Consider the following 24,665-nt stretch of genomic DNA (forward strand, 5'->3'; position numbering starts at 1 on the left):
CGGAGACCTGGAACTCCACGTGGGTCGTGCGCGCTGGGACCACCAGGTTAGAGTGGCAGCGGCCACGCGGTGTGGAGCGTTTGTATGGCCTGTGCAGAGGGGAGAGAACAGGGATAGACAGACACATAGTAGACAAGCTACAGAAGAGGCTACGCTAATGCAAAGGAGATTGGAATGACAAGTGGACTACATGTCTCGAATGTTCAGAAAGTTAAGCTTACATTGCAAAAATCTTATTGACTAAAATGATACAGTACTGCTGGCTGGTGGAGTAGGCTAGCTAGCAGTGGCTGCGTTGTTGACTTTGAACGTGTAGCTGGCTAGGTAACCTCGATAGTTTCAGTAGTACACATTGTCATGATACAAAGCAACTTTGTAGCTAGCTAGCTAACATAACACTAATCAAGACGTTGCTTGTAATGTATTTAGTTTCTACAATGCTGCTCGTCGCTAATAGTTGGCTGGGTTTGGAAAAATGGCGTCGCGGGGGACGGAAATAGCTGGCTAGCTAACCTCGATGGCTGGCTAGCTAACCTCGGTAATTACTAGACTACACAATTATCAAGCTATGACAAAGACAACTAAGTAGCTAGCTAGCTAACACTGCACTAGTCAAATCGTTCTGCCATGTTATCCTATTCATCTCTTCCTTCCCCTAGTGTATCTCTAATGGGAATATCCTATGTCAACGCTCAATTGAGTCACTCTACTGCATAATATGGAATATTATTCCAGCCACAGCTTTCATTGTCTCAATTGTTAACTGAGAGATATTGTCGCGGCCTTCAGAGGCCAGCAACGGAGAACCTGTGGCAGCCAGACAATGTGATCGATCAACAGTGTAATCATGGATTGTTTATGAGCAGAGAAAGGTGGTGCTGGTCCATGGTTCATGCTAAATTAACCACGAGTCATCTGGCCCACTCCAATGGTGCATCTCCTGAAACAGCATATGCTTCCTCTGAAGGCAAGGGAACGCCACTCAGATCAGGACAAATGGCCCAATAGTCCAAAACTACAGTCAGCTTCTTGGCTGTATTACATGTAATGAAAAACATTCCTCACTTGTGTGATCTCAAACTAGTTGACAAGGATTATACTCATGGATAGGAAAATGCTGAGAACTAAATAAAATAAATTGTAAAGCTAGAAGCCTGCAGCAAAATAAGCCTTTATTGAATTTGCTTACCACTGACGCGTTTCAAAAAACATGTCTTCATCAGGTAAATGGTGAATTCCAAATAATGTGGATAAAGCCTGCAGTGTAAACACAGATCCCCTGTTGCTTTAAAAAGGCAGCTCATCTTTCCATCTAACCCATCTTTAAACAATACAAAGTGTTGAAATGAAATCCTTGTTAAAAGCAATCTTGTTCAGTGAATCATGCTGCAGATAAAATTTCATTCTGAAAACACAGTACACCAATACGATGGGAAATAAATTCAGTTTAGGGTTGGTGTAATCTCCCGCTCTCCCGGTTGTCTCCAGATTGAATTGCCTCTCCTCCTTTGATGAAATATACGACAACTTGAACAGAGCCTTCCTTCCTCCTCTGCCCTCTTGGAGAGGAGCTTGATCAGCTGAGCCTGCCATTAAGGTAGTATTAGATCTATTTTAGGGTCAGGAGGGATTGAAATGGCAGCATACAGACAGACAAAAGGAGTGGCTTGTGAATTGGGAATGCAGGGCTCCGGGAGAAAGCTGCTGAAGCTAGTAGAGAGGACGTGCCAAATCACATCTCTCGGAGACGTCTCTCCAATTAACCATGCTGGGATGGAGTTCGGAAAACACAATTTATCATCATGTCTTGGTTTGATTGACAGGGCTGGCTATGGTGTAAACTAAACACTCCGGGGGAACGTCATAATCACTGATGCAATCATATCAGATTGCATTAGATGTGCATGCATCTGCTTGGACGTGAGATCTGAAGGGATTGATTAATAAACCTGATGATGAGAGGGAGAGATGAAGGCAGAGAGATGGCATGGCAGCAGTAGTTCTATCAGGATGACAAGAGAATGTGCTTTAGTCTTTATTCTTCATTCGGATCCCCATTAGCTTATGCCATGACGTCAGCTAGTCTTCCAACACTTTCTTAACCAAATGTGCTCAATGAAAGTTTGATAGAAGCCATTTGCGGTGTGTGCTCTGTTAGGATATGTTGCTTGTTAAAGAACAATTTAGCAGTGAACAGTGCAACTGAATGAAGTGAGTGCTGGCTCCTATTTTTCATTTAAATGAGCATTGGTTCTATGACAGACAAAGCTGGGCCCCCATTCCAAAGTGGGGAAGACTAGTAGTGAAAATAGTGCCCAGCCCCAGAAAATTTTAAACAAAACTTCAAGTGCAACTGAATCAAGTAAGTGCCCCTATTTTCATTTGATGAGCATTAGTTATATGAGAGACATAGCTTAGGGGCCAGCCGCACCATAATAAACCATTCTAGTCCTCCTTTCTGCTCAATAAGCATGTTTTGTTATAGACTAAGCACATGAGACATACAATAGAGAAGATTAAATCTCCTTACAGTGTTAGTTAAAACAAAATGGTCTGGGTTGCAGTGCAGTCTACAGTCTCAGGATGGGTCCAAAATGGCACCCCTATTCCCTATATAGTGTACTACTTTTATGGGCCCGGTCAAATGCACTAAATAGGGAATAGGGTGCCATTTTTGGTTTGCATACGAACTCAGATATGATGAGTTTGACTGGAGGGAGGAAAAGACGATAAAAGATCAAAGCGAGAGCAATTGTATAAATGTGTGTCATCAGTCCATGGAGCCAGGGGCTTATACCGAGGTAGCCCCTGGGAGAACTGCCATTATTTGCCTGTGCAATGGAAACAAGAAAATGGGACCATCTCCTATTCTGTCTTTCTCTTGTCATAAATTACTGCAGTGTTACAGTCCAGATAGAACCACATCTCTCAGACACAGTCAGTGGTCCAACGCTTTGCCACAGCAACAGACACCATTATATTCAGATTGAATATACACTATATATACACAAAAGCATGTGGACACCCCTTCAAATGAGTGGATTCGGCTATTTCAGACACACCCGTTGCTGACAGGTGTATAATATCGAGCACACAGCCATGCAATCTCCATAGACAAACATTGGCAGTAGAATGGCCTTACTGAAGAGCACAGTGACTTTCAACACGGCACCGTCATAGGATGCTACCTTTCCAACAAGTCAGTTAGTCAAAGTTCTGCCCTGCTAGAGCTGCCCAGGTCAACTGTAAGTGCTGTTATTGTGAAGTGGAAAGTCTAGGAGCAACAATGGCTCAGCCGCGAAGTGGTATGCCACACAAGGTCACAGAACAGGACTTCCGAGTGCTGAAGCTCAGAGCGCGTAAAAATAATCTGTCCTCAGTTGCAACCCTCACTACTGAGTTCCAAACTACCTCTGGAAGCAACATCAGCACAATAACTGTTTCTTTGGAAGCTTCATGAAATGGGTTTCCATGGCTGAGCAGCTGCACACAAGCCTTTGATCACCATGCACAATGCCAAGTGTCGGCTGGAGTGGTGTAAGCTTGCCGCCATTGGACTCTGGAGCGATGAATCACGCTTCACCTTCTGGCAGTCCGACAGGGTTTGGCGGATGCCAGGAGAATGCTACCTGTCTCAATGCATAGTGTCAACTGTAAAGTTTGATGGAGGAGGAATAATGGTCTGGGGCTGTTTTTCAGGGTTCGGACTAGGCCCCTTAGTTCCAGTGAAGGGAAATCTTAATGCTACAGCATACAATGACATTTTAAACAATTCTTTGCTTCCAACTTTATGGCAACAGTTTGGGGAAGGCCCTTTCCTGTTTCAGCATGACAATGCACCCGTGCACAAAACGAGGTCCATGCAGAAATGGTTTGTCGAGATCGGTGTGGAAGAACTTGACTGGCCTGCGCAGGGCCCTGACCTCAACCCCATCAAACACCTTTGGGATGAATTGGAATGCCGACTGCAAGCCAGGCCTAATTGCCCAACATCAGTGCCCGACCTCACTAATGCTCTTGTGGCTGAATGGAAGCAAGTCCCCGCAGCAGTGTTCCAACATCTAGTGGAAAGCCTTCCCAGAAGAGTGGTGGCTGTTATAGCAGCAAAGGGGCACCAACTCCATATTAATGCCCATGATGTTGGAATGTAATGTAGCTAATGCACCTCCTCCTCCATAACCCAAAGCTATATTTATATATTAGATGATAATAGTAATAATAATAGAGCAACTTATTTCTTATCTTAGAAGAGAAAGAACAACTTAGAAGTAGAAGCTATATTTCAATTGTATATGATAACAATAATAAGACAAGTTGTTGCTCTTCTAGCAGGGAAACATGTTTTGGAATGTGACTCACACCATCATCTTCTGTTACTTCCAAAAAAGGACTTTATAAGAAACAAAGCACCATGAGCAGTCTCTAAAATAGACTGCAGCAATTCAATACATCATGAACTAACTGGGATAGATTGGACTGTCTTGGATCTTGCTTACATTTTCCCTACATTACATTAATTGATGTATGGAGGTGATGTGGATTATGTCCCAAATGGCACCCTATTCCCTACATAGTGCACTACTTTTGACCAGAGCCGTATGGGCCTTGGTCAAAAGTAGTGCACTACATAAGAAATGGGGTACAGTCAAGTTAACAGTACATATTGTACAGTACATACAGATGACATAAGCCCGTATGGTATAGATAACCTAGAAACTGTATGCAGGTAAAGTATAGTTATTCCTTTCAGCTCCTAGTGGAACAGAGGGCCTCATATGCAGGTATAGCTAGCTACGATACGTACAGATTACATAAGCCCTTATGCTATAGATCTGTATAGTGTATACAAGTAGGTAGCTATGAAACATATGCACACACCCTTTAGATGCATGCAGTGCAGTATGTAGCACAGCTTTACAAAGCTCCATGAAGTCTCAGCTCTGGAGGGAAATGTAAAACCAGAGAACATGGCTGAACCTAGATGATCATAGTGTGAAGTTAGCAGGGTTTAGGGAAATATTGAGGTTAGCAGTGTTTAGGATGGTAGAGGAAAATAGTGGGGTTAGCCGTGTTTAGGATGGTAGATAATATTGAAGTTTGTAGGGTTTAGGATGGTAGAGGATAATATTGAGGTTAGCAGTGTTTAGGATGGTAGAGGATAATATTGAGGTTAGTAGTGTTTAGGATGGTAGATAATATTGAAGTTTGTAGGGTTTAGGATGGTAGAGGATAATAGTGAGGTTGGTAGGGTTTAGGATGGTAGAGGATAATAGTGGGGTTAGTAGGGTTTAGGATGGTAGAGGATAATAGTGGGGTTAGTAGGGTTTAGGATGGTAGAGGATAATAGTGGGGTTAGTAGGGTTTAGGATGGTAGAGGATAATAGTGGGGTTAGTAGGGTTTAGGATGGTAGAGGATAATAGTGGGGTTAGTAGGGTTTAGGATGATAGAGGATAATAGTGGGGTTAGCAGGGTTAAGGATGGTAGAGGATAATAGTGGGGTTAGCAGGGTTTAGGATGGTAGAGGATAATAGTTTGTTTAGTAGGGTTTAGGATTGGTAACAAACAGAGGGTGAAATGGGAGCAAAGATAGATGAGTGGGATGGTGAGATAAAAGAAAAACAAAAACAAAAGGCTGTTGGTAAATCAGAGCAGAGAGAGAAGTGGGCAGGTCCTCCTCTGGAGGCTCATCTTCTACAGAACACAGAACAGAGTACTAATAGGTTGGGGGCCCACATTATGGCATCCTAAATGGCACCAAAAGTAGTGCACTATATAGGGAATAGGGTGCCATTTGTGAGGCAGACTTTGTGTAAACACAGCAGAGTGCTGTACTCTCACTCACTCAATTCTCAGAAACAACACCACTACTGAGCTGTATAACCACCAACCAATGTACAGGAAATCTATAAAATGCTCCTCTCAATAGGTACTCAATAAATATTTAATGAACTGCATGGAAAAGTCACAACTGCCAGATTCCCATCTACAATTGTTGGTTTAATAGCCATCCCACATCAGACAACTGTAAAACAATGTGCAAGGACAGGACAATTATGTGAGGCAGGACAAAAAAGAACAGAGGGAAAAGAGAAGTGCTATTTCATTTGGATGCATTTGTGTGAAAGATGAGCCTGCCTACACTGGCTCTGCAGCCCTATGAATTAAGCAGCCCAGCCCAACACTCCCGAGTGGCGCAGAGGTCTAAGGCACTGCATCTCAGTGCTAGAGGCGTCACTACAGACCCTGGTTCGATCCTGGGCTGTATCACAACCAACCAGTGCACAATTGGCCCAGCGTCGTCCAGGTTAGGGAAGGGTTTGGTTAGGGAAGGGTTTGGCCGGGGTAGAGAGGAAGCAGGAGAAGCCAGGGCAAATCACAGCACAGCGGGCAGGGATTTTTATTTAACTAGGCAAGTCAGTTAAGAACAAATTCTTATTTTACAAGCTAGTTCTGCCTGTTAGGATGATTTGCCACTTCATTACTAATTGATAATCACCTGAGAGAAACGCTCACTAGGCTGCGAGTGTTGAATTCTGCCTCCCATAATGACTATAGTGACGTTGGGGAAACACTCTGTTAGATACAATGTACAGAAAAAGAAGCCAATGAAAATGGCTTTGAGTTATGGCTCATCTACTTCAAGCGGCGCCTGTCTGGGAGAGCGCATTCAGGAGATATTCAGGGACAGAACCGTCTGAGAAACGAGGACAGCTTTGGGAGGCATTATACTCAACTTGAAACGATCACGCATGTTACGTCCCCCAGTTTCTGTGTTGTTGTGGGTTTGTATGTCTGTGTATTTCAGGAAATGGCTTCCTGGATTCCAGAAGCAGCTGATTGGTCGGCCCCATCGCTGATTGGAGCTCTGACCCCTCCCTCTCGTCTCTTCATTACCAACTCCTTCTCCAGCTTGATAAAAGCCAGTGTTCCTTTGTTAGGAAATATAGCTTATTTTTGTCTTGTGTTGATTGTTGTGGCGGTCAATAAAAGTTTTGTGGATAACATTTTTTAGCCGCTCCTTCAGAGGTATGTGTATGCCAATAGGACTTAGTATTTTTGGTTAATTACATTTTTCACTTAAAGTATTGGTAATTATTCTGTTTCATTTGTTCCCAGGGTGGGAAGGGGATCGCACCTTGGGAGTGTTTAGACAAGAGGCCTGTGGGCATACATAACTCATAGTATTTAATCTGTCTATGCACACTAGGTAAGACCTGGGTGGATCACCCCCTGAATTTTGTTTAGCGTGCCAGGTGGTGTTCAAGGTTAGGTAAGAAGTGAGAAGGCAGGTAAGGTAAGAGAGGAGAATCTTTAACTTTAACTTTCTTTGCTTTGGTTCCGTCCAGCCCCTTTTCCCCACTTTAGCGTGTTTAGGAATAATAGATTCCCTGTTAACTGTATTTTTCTCTGCCTCTGTCATCCTTCCCCGCACCTACAATCACATACTTTTTCACTCCACGGGGAGTTGAGATGTAGCAGGGTGTTGCAATCCCTCCTCCACGAGGTGTACGTAACAACGCAGTTCAAAGTGTCGAGTCAGCGAAGACTCACGTTAATCTCAAGCGAGAATAATCATCCTTGGAGTTAGTACTAGGACAAGGCTAAATCTCCAGATGTGACGGGGCAGCACAGAGCCTCCCAATTCATCCCTGACAAGACATAACCCACCTACCAGCTGTGAGCATCAATAACACCAGGAGTTAAGTAGCTAAGCAACAGTGCATCTTCAATCAGATGTGACTGGGTTGCACGGAGCATCCCAATTCGCCCCTGACAATGCAGAGCCCACCTATCAGTCATAAGTATTAATACGACTAGTAGTTAGGGGGCTAAGTTACATCTCTAATCAAACATGACTGAAGAGACATCCCACATTATGTCTGCTCAGGCACTACTTAACTTTACAACATTCTGGGCTCTTCATGCTGCCCTGGTACCTTTCCCAACCCACCGCAGCAGTCTGCTGCTGGACTAATATTCTGTAATTGTTATTGACATATTGTGGGTAGGAGATAGAGCGAGAGCACCATTCCCCCTCCCCACTCCAAAATTAACAGCCCGAAACAGGCTTATCGAGTCAGGGTACGTTGCAACACCGAGCCTCTGCACTGTGGCTCTCTCTGGCTGGCATAGAAGCAGACACTAGCTATGTCAGGAGGGCTGTATGCAACACAGCTGGAACAATAGGAGCCTCCTATTTAACATCAATCAAAGGATATTGGTTCTCCCTAGCTCCCTGTTTAATAGATGATAGTGTCATACTAAATAGTGTAATAAATACCATGAAGTGTACAAATGAATGACAGCACATACTGACCCTATACCTGGGCATTTCTCAAAGGCCTGTAATAGTCACAAGAATTCAGCTGATACGCATATTCTATTAGACCAGCAATGCAAAACTGACAAGTTAATTTGTGTCGTATTTTCCCCTATGCCTTTAGCCCCCAGTACTGTACATGCAGATTTCTTCATACTGGATGCACAATAGATTTGATGCACTCTAGTAGACAGGGTTCTATTTTCTTACTTACTGTAACACCTTGTCATGGCTTTTTCCTGTGTCATTCCATATAACTAGGTTACTACACACACACACTTTCATATATAAATGTTACTACATACACACACACTTTCATATATACATTTTACTACACACACACACACACACACACACACACACACACGCACACACACACACACACACACTTTCATATATACATTTTACTACACATACAAACACACACACACACACACACACACACACACACACGCACACTTTCATATATACATTTTACTACACACGAACACACACACACACTTTCATATATAAATGTTACTACACACACATGTTCATATGTTACTACACACACTATCATATATAAATGTTAATACACACACACTTTCATATATAAATGTTACTACACACAGAAGCAATGGTAAGTAACAATCCTGTCTGTTAATAAGTGGGAGTGAGGGGAGGAGGCAGTGGGCTGCATGGTTGTCTGTGTGACATGATAGAGTGAGAGAGAGTGCGAGAAAGCGAGAGACAGACTGCCAGGTATCTAGTCTGGATCAGGCCTCTTCTGTTCTGTACCTTTCATCTCTCCCATGTCCAGGGTCTTGCCCAGCTGTTCCAGGAGGACAGCGCGAGCTGCGTTTTTATTGTGCTTCTTGCCATCGTAGTGCTGCTGTGCCATGCCCGGGTTGTTGAACCAGGCGTTGCATAGCTGGCAGTAGCGGTCTGAGTCCCTGCGCTGCCGAGGAGAGGTCACCGGGGTTGTTTCCAGGGAACTTTTCACCGGACTGGGCGGCACCTCTGATTGGACAGAAAACAAAGACAGGGGAGTTCACATCAACATTGTTCAGCTGTTTGACAACACTCTCTAGACCAAAACATAAACAGGTGTTTGTTTTTTTAACCATCAGCTATGAAACAGCTTCTGAACAAAACTTAAGGAGGAAAATAAGAAGCATGGTAAAGCAAAAAGCTTTGTTGCCAAGTGAAAAAAAATTTGCAAAATGGGAGGCAATAAATGAGCACTGATAACAGGCATTGCATCACTTTGGCTCTGGCAAGCCTGAAGAAGAAATCCTAAATCATACTTGGCAATCGGAAAAAAGACCCTGGTCTACTTACTGCTGCCTACTTGTGTGCAATGTTCCTTCATGCATGGATGCCACCATTAATGCCGAACAAACATCAGATTGTGCAGCGCTGCGTTTTTCTAAATGTGATTTGCTATCAAGATAATCCGTTTTACCACTTGAGCGCTCAGCCCACCCTTCATAAGTCAACATTTACAGAGGTCCCGTTACAAGGCATCAGATCCCATTACAGACCACTGAGGCACTGTGAGGCAGTCATCGTCTCCAAGTGGCAACTCCTGTGAGTGTCACGGCATGACAGAGTTGCAGTGTAGAAACACAAACATCAGCACCATGTTCTTCAGCCATGTTGATTATAAGGATAGGCTACAGCATGGTGATTTATGCTCATCTTTATGTCAGAACTTGTACTGTGAAGGGATTTTTGGGCATTGGCCAGCTGGGCTAGTAGACCACAATTTATACTGGCCCGGGTGACATTCTACTAGCCAAGGGTATTTTCTCCTGAAGTGTGTATGAAACACTGCATTATGGAAAGGGTATCAAAAGGGGTAGCATTCAAACAGTATGGAAAATTCGTTTAAAAAATAAGTACTCACTGGAAACAATGGGAAAGGTAGTGTAGGAAATAGCTTTTGATCTGGAGTGGCTACAAGCACACTGTTATATTTCTTGCCGGTTTGTCACTTATAGCACACAAAGGCATGTACAAGTTGATAACAAAGCCCTTGGTTTAGACAGCATCTAATTCAGGCAATTAACTGCTGTAGCAGTAAAGAGGATGTCAGAATGTGAAACTGGGAATTAAGTGGCTGTAGGAGTGTGAAATGCACAGTATATCATTTGTGGGGGATGGTGATGTCAATGGGGCCAGGGAACAAAGAGGAAGCAGAAACGTATTAATTTCAAGAAGATAGATTTTTTTCATTAACAAGGCAAAGCATTTTCCCTCTTCTTTTTGTCTTGCTCAAACAGACATGTTGATCCCAAATTTCTTGTCTCTAATTGTGTCTTTCAGCTTCTTTCCACATAATCTAAGAGAAGTGCATCCCTCGAAGCAACAGAATTAATGAGTTTCACTTCCACAAGCTACCAGCTTAATGCAATGTGTAATTTTCATTGGCAAACACAAGGCAATTCATCTCATTTGCATTATGCGTGCGTGTGGCGCAATATTATATATTTAAACAACCTGGACTTAGGGCTAGACGTAACATAGTAAACATAAATCCGGCTAGGTGGCTAACGCTAGCTAGGCTAAGGGTTAAGGTTAGGGTTAAGGTTGGGGTTAGGAGTTAGGAGTTACGTTAAAGGGTTAGGGGAAGGGTTAGCTAACATACTAAGTAGTTGCAAAGTAGCTAAAAAGTAGTAAGTAGTTGCAAAGTAGCTAAAATGCTGAAGTTGTCCGTGATGAGATTCAAACACGCAACCTTTGGGTTGTTAGACATTCGCCTACCCATCCAGCCTGACCAAGCACACTACTTTCGTTTTGCCTTAAGTAACCTTCTGTCTTATGTAACCATACCAAACGTAGCATATCATACTTTTTTGAGTGTCCCGGATTTACCTTTACTATGTTATATTATATCTCGTCTATGAGACCAGGCTGATTATAAAGAACATACATTCTGACAGTTAGGAACAAACATTATTTAAGTTGACACTTGATGAAAAATGTTTTATGAAGTGTCACCTTAAATACAGTGCATTCGGAAATGCCTGTTTCATTTTGTCATTATGGGGTATTCTGTGTAGATTGATCAGGAAATATTGTAATTGAATCCATTTTAGAATAAGGCTGTAACGTAACAAAATGTGGAAAAAGTCAAGGGGTCTGAATACTTTCCGAATGCACTGTAAAAAGACCAGTGCTTTATGATAGATTTGTACAATTGTGATAGTCTTTCAGTAGAGATGTCATCAACATCTTGCTAAGAATTTACAATCAAACTCTATTACCATGGAATAATCATCATGCTGGTATTTATTGCTTGTGGTTATCAGCATTTGTCCTTTTGACCATTTCCTGAATAATTTAGAAAGGGCAGCCCTTCATGTCGTTCATAATTGTGGCTGTGACATTTCCAGTACCACTAGGCTACCAATCAAAAACTCTCAGATCCCCAAGGCGCATTTCATAAAAGCTAATTATTGTCATTAGTCTCTTCACGTCAGTTTTAAGTTCAAGTAGCAGGTGTAAACAACAGATTAATCGCACAGCTCCCATGACACTGTAGGTCAACATGGCCAGTCTGTCCTCTTAACAACATAGATCACTTCTGAGATTGGCATTTTGGTCAAATGCCATTTTAGAAAGAAAGAATAACTGCCAAAATGTGTCCGTTATTTTGGTGACAGGAGCCTGTAACTCTTGGGATAAATATTGCCTACCATCTAACATGGATGTGCTAATCAGGCAGAGACGCAGAGTGGTTTTGAATGTGTCTGCTTGTTGTTACACCACAGATATTAACCTTCCCTAGCAGCAGTGACATATTACAGTATCGATTGCGGCTGCTCTGAGGTTTAGGGAAAACATCCATCAAAATCAGGCTCAGGGTAAAGGTTGTAATTTTTTTAGAAAACTTTAAATAGGCTGCTTGTTGATTCCAGTCCTGACTAGACTAATAAGAAGCAGGAAGTAAAACTCTGAAAGCTAATAAACCTTTAATATGAATATATTTATCCTTCATAAATACTGTAACTCTAGCACAACTTCATAAGCAATTCATGCTTACTGTACAAATAAGCAATGGGGGAAATGTAGCTATCCACTGTGGGATGAGGATCCCACAAAATTATGCACTCTAAATGGAACCATAATCCCTGTATAGTGCAGGGCCCAGCTCTGGTCAAAAGTAGTGCGCTACAGTATATAGGGAATATGGTACCATTTGGGACACAAACAAAGTCTCCACCATTACTCATCATCACAGTAATTTCACTTAAAACTGCTCTCTGTGGACCACTGTAATCTCAGACAGGAGAATACAGTCCCAATGACCCAGACCACTGTGTTCTTCAAAATGAACTTCTGAGCCTTATAGCTTACTCTTAATAATCACCAGCCCTGCGCCATCCATCCATCCATCCCATTCATTACAATGGCAGCCGCCCTGTAGACAGGTTAGCTGACAGTGTCACGAAAACAATCCGCACGCTACCTTTTGGGCAGAAGGCAGTGTGTTGTCATGATTCTGTCACTTGTTAAATCCACTTCAATCAATGTAGATGAAAAGCAGGAGATGGGTTAAAGAAGGATTTTTAAACCTTGAGACAATTGGAGATATGGATTGTGTATGTGTGCCCCTGACAAATTGAGGCTGTTCCAAAGGCAAAAGGGGTGCAACTCAATATTAGGAAGGTGTTGCTAATATGTTGTACACTGTGAAGCTTACATGTTGTAACAATCTAAGCCAACCCTGTCTGTTTTCCCCATATTTGTGCACGTGTCAGTTTTGTTGCTAAACAACCAACCCATCTATTTATACCCAAAGTCTTTACCCTCAATGGGGGTGGCCCCAGTCCCAATCATCACTTGCTATTTTTGGGGGATGGATAACTGTTCTGCCCTGTTCTGTGTGAGAGATCCCAGTCTCTATAGATAACTGCACATTGGGATGTGAGCCCTTTCCCAACATTTAGTGCATCATTAAAGCCATACTGTTTCCACCACTTGTGCCTTTTTTTATTTGGGAAGTCAGTAGAGAGGCGAAGTCAATCCACCAACCTCTCACCCAATTCTCTAAATAGTGCACTACTTTTGACCAGAGCCCTGGTTAAAATAGTGCACAATGAGTCCTATGGGCCCTGGTCAAAAGTAGTGCACTGCTTACTGGAACAGTGTACCATACCTGAAGTAAACCAAGAGGCAGATTCTGTCCAGTAAACCAGTTGGCCAGTGTCAATATATTGACGCACCCACTGTGTAAAGGGTACTTTAAAATCACTTAGAAGGCCATCAATTCTCCAGAGCAGAGTGATATTTATAGGTTCTTGGGATTAAAAAAACAACAAAGGGAGACTAGGGTACTACCGTTAAGAAGACGGACGTGTGACTTTTGCAGCGAAGGACAGCTACGTTGTTGATTGGCCAAGGTAATAAAAAATAAAAATAAGAAAACATCTTGCTTATTTCTGCCAAATGGCACGTGAAACAGTGTGCGTCACAAATCGCCCCCCCTATATAGTGCACTACTTTTGACCAGAGCCCTAAGAGTCCTGGTCAAAAGCAGTGTACTAAATAGGGAATAGGTTGTCATTTGGGAGGCAGCTTGAGCTTGTTGCTGCAAAGTAACAAGGAGAGCAGATAATGAGAGAGGGCTCTGGCAAAGAGGGACTCAATATAAAAACAAGCAGTGTATATGTGTAGTACATCTAGGGTGACAAGTAGAATAACTAGTATAAATTGTACAAATTCTCTCAATGCTGTCATCCGTTCCCTTCATTCACTATCAATTTTGATTGTTTTCATCCTTCAGTCATTCAAATGAGTCTTTTCTGCATTGATAACTTGCTTGAACAAAGGAAGTGTCAGTCATGTCTTTCCTTACATTCACTCTGCAGTAAACAAAGCTCAGTTAGACTGACACTCACTGTCATAAGATTTGAAAACGTGTTTTGGGGGGTTTGTTATCACATCAAGTGGTGGCAGAGGAAAACTTTAGCATTTTAGGAAATCAGTACAATCCATTTTTATTTTAATCAAACAGCAGTAGAGCAGCACTGATGGACTTAATTCATATCATCAAGTCAAGGAGATATCATAAGGAAGCTCCTTTCCAAATGGCAGCACAGAAGACCTTGTAAAATAAATGTTTGTTAAACTGAAAAGCTTTTTGTTCTTTGATGAGATGTAATGGTGAATTAATTAAGCTTATCATGCATGTTAGTGGCACACTTTGGGTTAAGTCTGTAATAATTAAGAAGGTTAGTTAAACTGGCACACTGTATCCTAACTACATTTAGATATCTGGAATTTCAGCTGGATACCATAGTGTTTCTAGAAATTAAAAACATATTTTTTTGTAAAGATAACATTCATTCTCATTCATTCCCCCTGGGGGATGCATAAAAATGTGTGTGTTGAGTCGCATTGCAAACTGATTTGCATGGAATAAAATAGTCAAACAGGAGAGAGAAGGAGAGGTTGAAATGGGCCATTTCTTTTTCATCCCTGATATAGATACATTATGCAAAAACCCCAAACGGCTACAGATGCTAAACTCATGCTGCAGCTCATCTAAAGTGAATGCCAACTAACACCTTCATCCTCTTCATGCTTTAGCTTTAGTGTCCAATATGAAAATAACCACCTTTTGCTCCATATAAAAGCAGGACTTTTGTGTGCGCTGAACTTTATTCAGAGCAGGATTCAGCATCTGTTGGATAAAAAAGAGAAGGATCAAAGTGTTCTGATGTCTGTGCAGTTATCTGTTCCTACAAAGCATTCCCCTTTCTGGGATTTCTATTCCCCTCTGCCTTATCCCCCTCTGTACGAAAAACTAAATATTTTCTCAATGCACATTTCCACCCGCCTCTGAGAGGGGTGAGACCACTGCAAGCGGTGCAGTCCATGAGAAAAAAACTAAAAACAAACAACAGCTCTCCCACATTTCTAAACCTGGTGATGTAAATGTTAGGCAGTAGATTAGACAGAGCCTGTACAGGGGGACTAGGTGCTGTATACTGTAGGTTATGATGAAAAGGCCAACTCTATGGCCCCTGTAGTGAGGGATTCTTTCGAGACTTTGTAGAATTGTAATGTTTAATGTATAATTGTTTTTACCAGGATAGTCAACTCAGTAAGAATTGCCACTGTTTTTCTGGGAATGCTGGGATAACGTGTTAGTTTGGAAGTGTTATCATTATTATTATTATTATTCATAAACCATAGGGTATTTAATCCATTATGTGTAAACCATACAGTGCTGCATACATGGTCAGATGGTACATTTCCTGGGATTATATACTGTAATGAATGCCACAGCTAGCATCTTCATTAGATGTAGACACGAAAACCCAAGGTTCCAAACTTCAGAATGTTCTTTCTAAAAACAATTTCAGTTAGCTCTGTTAGATTCTAAATATCAGAGTAAGAAATCGACAAACACTATTTAAGCTTAAACCAAGTTTATTCATCCCAAAGGATCGAACAGCTGAACCGACAAAAACATGGTTCCACCAGTGGTGGTAGGAATCAAATAAGATTTTATTAGTCACATGCGCTGAATACAACAGGGATATTTCTGGGACAATGATGTTGATGTGAGCCATGCCCAGCCTTTCAAAGCACTTCACGGCTACAGACGTGAATGCTAGGGGTCGGTAGTCATTTAGGCAGGTTAGTGTTCTTGGGCACAGGGACTGTGGTGGTCTGCTTAAAACATGTTGGTATTACAGACTCGGACAGGGAGAGGTTGAAAATGTCTGTGAAGACACTTTCCAGTTGGTCAGTGCATGCTCGCAGTACACGTCCTGGTAATCCGTCTGCCCCTGCGGCCTTGTGAATGTTGACCTGTTTGAAAGTCTTACTCACATCGGCTGCAGAGAGCATGATCACACAGTTGTCCGGAACAGCTGGTGCTGGTGGACGTGAGAGCTACGGGTCTATAGTCATTTAGGCAGGTTGCCTTTGTGTTCTTGGGCACAGGGACTATGGTGGTCTGCTTGAAACATGTTGGTATTACAGACTCAATCAGGGACATGTTGAAAATATCAGTGAAGACACCTTCCAGTTGGTCAGCACATGCCCGGAGCACACGTCCTGGTAGTCGGTCTGGCCCCGCAGCCTTGTGTATGTTGACCTGTTTAAAGGTCTTACTCACGTCGGCTACGGAGAGCGTGATCACACAGTCATCCGGAACAGCTGATGCTCTCATGCATGCCTCAGTGTTGCTTGCCTCGAAGCGAGCATAGAAGTGATTTAGCTCGTCTGGTAGGCTCGTGTCACTGGGCAGCTCGCGTCTGTGCTTCCCTTTGTAGTCTGTAATGGTTTGCAAGCCCTGCCACATCCGACGAGCGTCGTAGCCGGTGTAGTATGATTCAATCTTAGCCCTGTATTGACGCTTTGCCTGTTTGATGGTTCGTCGCAGGGCATAGCGGGATATCTTGTAAGCATCCGGGTTAGAGTCCCGCACCTTGAAAGCTTCAGCTCTACCCTTTAGCTCAGTGCGAATGTTGCCTGTAATCCATGGCTTCTGGTTGGGGTATGTACGTACAGTCACTGTGGGGACGACGTCCTCGATGCACTTATTGATAAAGCCAGTGACTGATGTGGTGTATTCCTCAATGTCATCGGAAGAATCCCGGAACATGTTCCAGTCTGTGATAGCAAAACAGTCCTGTAGTTTAGCATCTGCTTCATCTGACCACTTTTTTATAGACCGAGTCACTGGTGCTTCCTGCTTTAATTTTTGCTTGTAAGCAGGAATCAGGAGGATAGAGTTGTGGTCGGATTTACCAAATGGAGGGCGAGGGAGAGCTTTGTACACGTTGCTGAGTGTGGAGTACAGGTGATCTGGAATTGTTTTCCCTCTGGTTGCACATTTACCATGTTGATAGAGATTTTGTAGAACTGATTTTGTAGAACTGATTTCTCTCCTCCCCGGATTTTGTGTTAAATGCTCTACAACAAAGCTTTCTTAGTGTCCAACAAGCTTTATCTACCCTTCACCTTGTTCTGAACACCTCCAAAACAAAGGTCATGTGGTTTAGTAAGAAGAATGCCCCTCTTCCCACAGGTGTTATTACTACCTCTGAGGGTTTAGAGCTTGAGGTAGTCACCTCATACAAGTGCTTGGGAGTATGGCTAGACCGTGCACTGTCCTTCTCTCAGCACATATCAAAGGTAAAGTTAAATCTAGACTTGGTTTCCTCTATCATAATCACTCCTCTTTCACCCCAGCTGCCAAACTAACCCTGATTCAGATGATAATCCTACCCATGCTAGATTACGGAGACAAAATGTATAGATCGGCAGGTAAGGGTGCTCTCGAGCGGCTAGATGTTCTTTACCATTCAGCCATCAGATTTTCCACCAATGCTCCTTATAGGACACATCAATGCACAATATACTCTGTAAACTGGTAATCTCTGTATACACGTTGCAAGACCCACGGGTTGATACTTATTTATAAAACCCTCTTAGGCCTCACTCCCCCCTATCTGAGATATCTACTGCAGCCCTCATCCTCCACATACAACACCCCTTCTGCCAGTCACATTCTGTTAAAAGTCCCCAAAGCACACACATTCCAGGTCGCTCCTCTTTTCAGTTCGCTGCAGCTAGCGACTGGAACGAGCTGCAACAATCACTCAAACTGGACAGTTTTATCTCAATCTCTTAATTCAAAGACTCAATCATGGACACTCTTACTGAAAGTTGTGGCTGCTTTGTGTGATGTATTGTTGTCTCTACCTTCTTGCCCTTTGTTCTGATGTCTGTGCCCAATAATGTTTGTCCCACTTTTTGTGCTGCTACCATGTTGTGTTGCAACCATTTTGTTATGTTGTGTTGCTACCATGCTGTGTTGTCATGTGTTGCTGCCTTGCTATGTTTTTGTCTTAGGTCTCTCTTTATGTAGTGTTGAGTTGTCTCTCTTGTTGTGATGTTGTTGTGATGTTGTGATCATCCCCAGCTTACCATTGGCTCATTCATCCCCCTCCTCTCCCCTGAAACTATTCCCCAGGTCGTTGCTGTAAATGAGAATGTGTTCTCAGTCAACTTACCTAGTAATATAACGGATAAAAAAAAAATATATATATATATATATATATATATATTTTTTTTTTAAGTGTGTTTTGTCATATATTTCTACTGTATTTATTTTTTTATTTTTAATCCCAGGCCCCCGTCCCCGCAAGAGGCCTTTTGGCTTTTGGTAGGCCGTCATTGTAAATAAGAATTTGTTCTTTACTGACTTGTCTCATTAAATAATGGTTAAATAAAATAAAAAATAACAGTCGGATGGCCTTGAGAGAGAAGCTATTTTTCAGTCTCTTGGTCCCAGCTTTGATGCACCTGTACTGACCTCGCCTTCTGGAATGTAGCGGGGTGAACAGGCAGTGGCTCGGGTGGTTGTTGTCCTTGATGTTATTTTTGGCCTTCCTGTGACATCGGGTGCTGTAGGTATCCGATACATCGGTGTACTAAGATTGAATCATACTACACCGGCTCCGACGCTCGTCGGATGTGGCAGGGCTTGCAAAATACTGTCCCCTACCCTAGAGAGGTTAAAACACTCACTCCCTGAACTTGCTTCCCGACTCTCAGCTAACTCGTTACAGAATAACACCTCACCTAAGGGAAGCATCAGGGAGTGTTTTTTTATGTTATTTTTTGGGACAGAGTAATGACGTCGCGTCCGGGAACTGCTACAGGCTCTCATGCCTCAACCAGATCGCCAGGCTTCACTACCTCAGCCGGCTTGTCAGGCTCCCCTGCCTCAGCCGATCTGTAAGGTTCCCGTGCCCCAGCTGACTCGACAGGTTCCTGTGCCTCTGCTGGTGTGTCAGGTCCGCTCCTGATCCCCGGGTTTGTCCCCTTTGACGGCGTACTGCTGTTGGAGCCGCGCGTCGGGAGGGGGTACATATACTCCCTCTCCAGCCTCTAGGTCATCAGGCTGCTGATTATCCCGCACACCTGTGCACCTGCGCCTCATGACACTCACCTGGATTACATCGCCTCCTTGATTAGCTTCCCTATATCTGTCACTCCCCTTGGTTTTTTCCTCAGGTGTTACTGACTCTGTTTTCATGTCGGTGCATTGTTTGTGTTTCATGTTCATGGTTTCTTTTATTTATTAAAACACTCACTCCCTGAACTTTATTCCTGACTCTCAGCACATATGGAGTCTGTCCCTACTCAAGTGCAGTTGGGATAGATCAACTACAGAGTCAGAGCATTTGTTCCAGGACCAATGCAGTGTGATCATTGTAAAGCTTTTGGACATGTTTCAAGTGCTTGCAGAAGGCAGAGGCCATTGTGGAAAAATCATGTGTTTTAAAAGTGATTAAAATGTGCCATGTTGCAATTGTGGTGGGAACCATGAAGTTTGAAAGAGAATGAGGTGTCCAAAGTCAGGGCTGTCCAGAGCATTTCATATGCAGCAGCTGTTAAAAAGGTTGAGCGTTCGAATGGTGCTCCTGAGGAGTCCATAGTTGTGCATAGGCCTTCCCTGAAGGCTGCAGGGGTTTCCATTTAACAGCAGGACCCGGATATATTAAAGGTTAAGAAGGTGGACTTTGGAGCTTATAGCTATGATGATTAATGGCACTGCCAAGGTGGAGAGGAAGTCCTGGAAAATAGATAACATTGCGGATGCGGCAGAACGGTTCTTTGGACTGAAAGACTTTTCTGTGGAGGATTTGCATGGAGTATTATCACAAGCCATACCACCTCTCAGGACATAGAGCCTGAGAAGAGAGAAGTGGGAGTTTTGGGGTTCTGGTTTTGTTCATGTGGTTTTTGGTTTTATTTTGGGTGGATTAAGTTAGGTTTCTCTATCACGTATGGGTTTTGTTTTTTCAACCCTGTCCAGTTGGTGGTGGTACAATAACCTTTTTGGGTTGTAGTAAAACCCACAGAAGAAGAAGAATGTAGCTAACATATTTATGCCTTGCTTATTCCTCTTTGATTTAGAAGATACTGTTGCACAAACAATATGCTGATTTAGGTCTACACCATCACTGGTATTATCAAGCTGTACAGCTAATTACATTTGCTCTGACTCAGTACATTTATTAGCTAACTACCTAGCAAGCTAACTAGTGATTAGCATTAGCGGCTAACACGATTTAGGCCCAACTTGGTAAGGAAGGACAAACTAGCTGTTTGCAGATGTAAGAAACACAAAACGAATTGTAATTATACAACACTAGTGGATTTACAGTTCCAGTCAAAGGTTTGTACACACCTACTCATTCAAGTTTTTTTTTATTTGTACCATTTTCTACATTGTAGAATAATAGTGCATACATCAACACTAGGAAATAACACATATGGATTCATGTAGTAACCAAAAAAGTATATTATATATTTTAGATTCTTCAAAATGGCCACCCTCTGCCTTGATGACAGCGTTGCACACTCTTGGCTTTCTCTCAACCAGCTTCACCTGGAATGCTTTTCCAACAGTCTTGAAGGAGTTCCCACATATGCTGAACACTTGTTGGCTGTTTTTCCTTCATTCTGCGGTCCAACTCATCCCAAACCATCTCAATTGGGTTGACGTCAGGTGACTGTGGAGGCCAGGTCATCTGATGCAGCACTCCATCATTCTCCTTTTTGGTCAAATAGACCTTACACATCCTGGAGGTGTGTTGGGTCATTGTCCTGTTGAAAAACAAATGATAGTTCCACTAAGCGCAAACCAGATGGGATGGCGTATCGCTGCAGAATGCTGTGGTAGCCATGCTGGTTAAGTGTGGCTACCAGTGTCACTTTTTTGGTTACTACATGATTCCATATGTGTTAGTTCATAGTTTTGATGTCTTCACTATTATTCTACAATTTAGAAAATATAAAAAATAAAATAACTCTGGAATGAGTAGGTGTCCAAACATTTGACTGGTACTGTATATTAAGAAGCAAAGTGAAAACAGCATTGTTGTCACCAACATTGTTGCATGTGCTGCATTTACCATGAATACTGAACGCAAGCGTCTCATGGTCGAGGAACAACACATGCGCTCCCCGAGTGACAGGGGGAGGGGCTAGGTCTGTGCGGAAAGCAGCGTGGAGAGAGAGAGCTGAGAGAGATGACTCAAGTAGCTAAATAAACTATAAAAATGGACGTTACACACGGTGTATCACATTTAACAAACCAAACATTCAAATACCATTATAAAAGGTTATGTAAAAACCCAAACCGGTCCGTGCATCAATACCGGTATATAGTAAAATACGGTATACCGCCCAGCCCTAAGTAGCGGATGGGCATAGTACAGTGCCTAACTTACATTTCTCATCATGTACTATAGGACAAGTTGTTTTAGTAAACAACAGAACTTAAACATACTCTAGATGTAGGCTAAACATGTTGCGATGTGCATTTGGTTATGATGTACGACAGAGAAAACAGAAACGCAGAGACATTTTGAGAGGCACCCTCCAGTATGTTTTCGTCCCAAATGGCACCCTATTTCCAATATTGTCCACAACTTTTTTTATTTAATGTAATTGAACCTTTATTTAACTAGGCAAGTCAGTTAAGAACAAATTCTTATTTACAATGATGGCCTACATCGGTCAAACCCGGACGACGCTGGGCCAATTGTGCACCGCCTGAGCCTATGAGCCCTGGTCAAAAGTAGCGCACTAAATGGGTTGCCATTTGGGATGAATCCTATGACTGGGGTCTCTCTGGTCCTCTTTCTCTGACTGAGGCTGGAGTCTGGGGGGGGGGGGGGGGGGGGGGGGGGTGGAGAGGTCTGTCTGTCCGTGGCTCTAGCTGGGTTTGTTGGGTGACAGTGCGATTGATTTCTCTGTCTGGCCTTCCTCAGTTGGGAGCAGAGCACCCTCTGTTCTGAACCATTGGCCACAGATGGCATGGTTAATGACTGAATCTGTCAGTGACAGACATGGAGGCATAACATATCTAGCATTATTTTATCTAAGCACAATTTTACAGTATCAGCAATCAGCATACGTTATACCAAATAAATTGAAAGGTTGCGTAAAGTAACCAAGATTTTTCCCAAATGAGACACAGCTCACTCTATGGGAAATAACACTAGTATTCTTATGATTACCCATTATCCTATACTAAACATTCCATCAGAAATAAATCAGAAACACCACATCCCCTAGGAACCTCCTTGCCAACATGACCCAGTAGGATGTAGCACTGTACTTCAGATTCCCTGCTGTCTGTAAATACCAAATCAAAGCACAACCTCAGGTTGAAGCTAGAATCCTTTTGAATTATAAATGAATGATATATAATCATTGATGCTTGAAGAATATAACTTAGAAATACCTCATGAGCTTAGTTCAACTATTGTACCCCAAGAGGCCAGGGTTCCGGTCTAGAAGCACAGTTTTGACTGCTCCTACACTGACGCCCGGCCCAGAAAGACGGCCACATACAGAAGTCAGATTTGAAAATTCCTAATAACACACTTTAGTCATCACCTTTGTGCACAAACCATCCATGGGATAATTCAAATAATTGTCGCTGAGGCCGATTGTTTTTCCATCACTCACAACCGAAGATATTGGTTGCGATGTTGGTCAATATAAACCGATTGCAACCTGGATATAGACGTTCCATGAATCGGCGAATGAGAATGTGAGTCGATTACCTTGAAAACAACTGTTGGACATCTTGGACTCAGTCTCCAGTTCTTATTATACCTCAGTGGTCGTACCCCATCAGAACCCAAAATATAAGCTTGTTTTACTCCAATGGTTATAAGCAATGTTAATGTAAACAAACACTGTATATCCTCAAAATATACTTAAAAGTATAATTTTGATATCATGGATGGTCAGTCCTTGCATCCATAGTTCTGTCTATGAATTTGAGAGTGGTTATATTTCTCCAGGCCCATCCCTCAGCTTTTTACCAGAACAGAGTCAGGGTGATCTCTTTGTTATTGTTTCAACTAAGGATTTTAGCTTTAAGGAAATCAAGCTGAAACAAAACAAGATGCCACTGATTGCAAACCTCAATTGCAGTATACTCTATTTCCTGTACCAGGTTTACAGTAGCTTCCTGAAGCAGCAGGCTTAGGAGGAGGAGGAGCAGGGTTAGAAGGAAGAGGGGGGAGAAGGATAAAGAGGACTAAGCGAGGAGGAAGAGGGGGAGGCCATGAAGGTGGACAAGGCATAGGAGTAGGGTTCAGGCCTGTAATGGTTGTTGAGGGCTGCAGAAACATGTCTCACCCTGCTGGATAGTGACCCCTACAACCCCTACTCTCCAGCCCTCTAGGTCTTTCCCACCATATTATTTATGTCACTTGAATACATCCTGCCCATGCCTACCCTGTTAAAAGTCAGAATCCTCATAATAAATAGGTGCAAAGGACTTATCTTCAAGGGAATGCCCTAATGCATAAATATAAACGCAACATGCAACAATTTCAAAGATTTTACTGAGTAACAGTTCATATAAGGAAATCAATCAATTGGAATCAATTTATTAGGCCTTAACCTATGGATTTCACATGACTGGGAATACAGATATGCATTTGTTGGTCATAGATACCTTTAAAAAAAAGGTAGGGGTGTGGATCAGAAAACCAGTCAGTATCTGGTGTGACCACCATTTGCCTCACGCAGCGCGACACATCTTCGCATAGAGTTGATCAGACTTTCGATTGTGACCTGTGTAATGTTGTCTCACTCCTCTTCAATGACAGTGCGAAGTTGCTGGATATTGGTGGGAACTGGAACGCCCTGTTGTAACCCAAACATGCTCAATGGGTGTCATGTCTGGTGAGTATGCAGGCCACGGAAGAACTGGGACATTTTCAGATTCCTGGAATTGTGTACAGATCGTTGCAACATGGCACTGTGCATTATCATGCTGAGACATGAGGTGATAACGGTGATAATGGATAATAATCAACAATGGGACTCAGGATCTCGTCACGGTATCTCTGTCCATTAAAATTGGCATTGATAAAATCCAATTGTGTTCATTGCCCGTAGCTTATGTCTGCCCATACCATAACCCCACTGCCACCATGGGGCACTCTGTTCACAACATTGACATCAGCCAACCGCTCTCCCACACAAAATAAATGCTGTCTGCCATCTGCCTGGTACAGTTGAAACTTAGAACTGAGATTAATCCGTAAAGAGCACACTTGAGGCATCTCTACAGACACCCTGATTTGATTCCAGGCTGTATCACACCTGGCTGTTATTGGGAATCCCATAGGGCAGCTCACAATTGGCCCAGCGTCATCCGGGTTTGGCCCTTGTAGGCAGTCACTGTAAATAAGAATTTGTTCTTAACTGACTTGCCTTGTTAAATAAAGGTAAAATAAATAAATAATAATAATATAGATAATAATAATAACACACAGTTGTAGTCAGAAGTTTACA

General features: G+C 42.7%; 1 protein-coding gene across 1 annotated transcript in view; it reads right to left on the reverse strand.

Annotated features, from left to right (window-relative positions):
* Positions 1–24,665, reverse strand: part of LOC106580521 (zinc finger matrin-type protein 4) — a 196,659-nt gene that overhangs the window by 35,513 nt on the left and 136,481 nt on the right. Inside the window, exon 5 of the mRNA XM_045703277.2 lies at positions 9,099–9,320. Coding sequence (XP_045559233.1) covers positions 9,099–9,320 — 222 coding nt within the window. The remainder of the gene's footprint in view (positions 1–9,098; positions 9,321–24,665) is intronic.

This window comes from Salmo salar, chromosome 20, assembly GCF_965601325.2.
Source record: "Salmo salar chromosome 20, fSalSal1, whole genome shotgun sequence".
Taxonomy (NCBI): domain Eukaryota; kingdom Metazoa; phylum Chordata; class Actinopteri; order Salmoniformes; family Salmonidae; genus Salmo; species Salmo salar.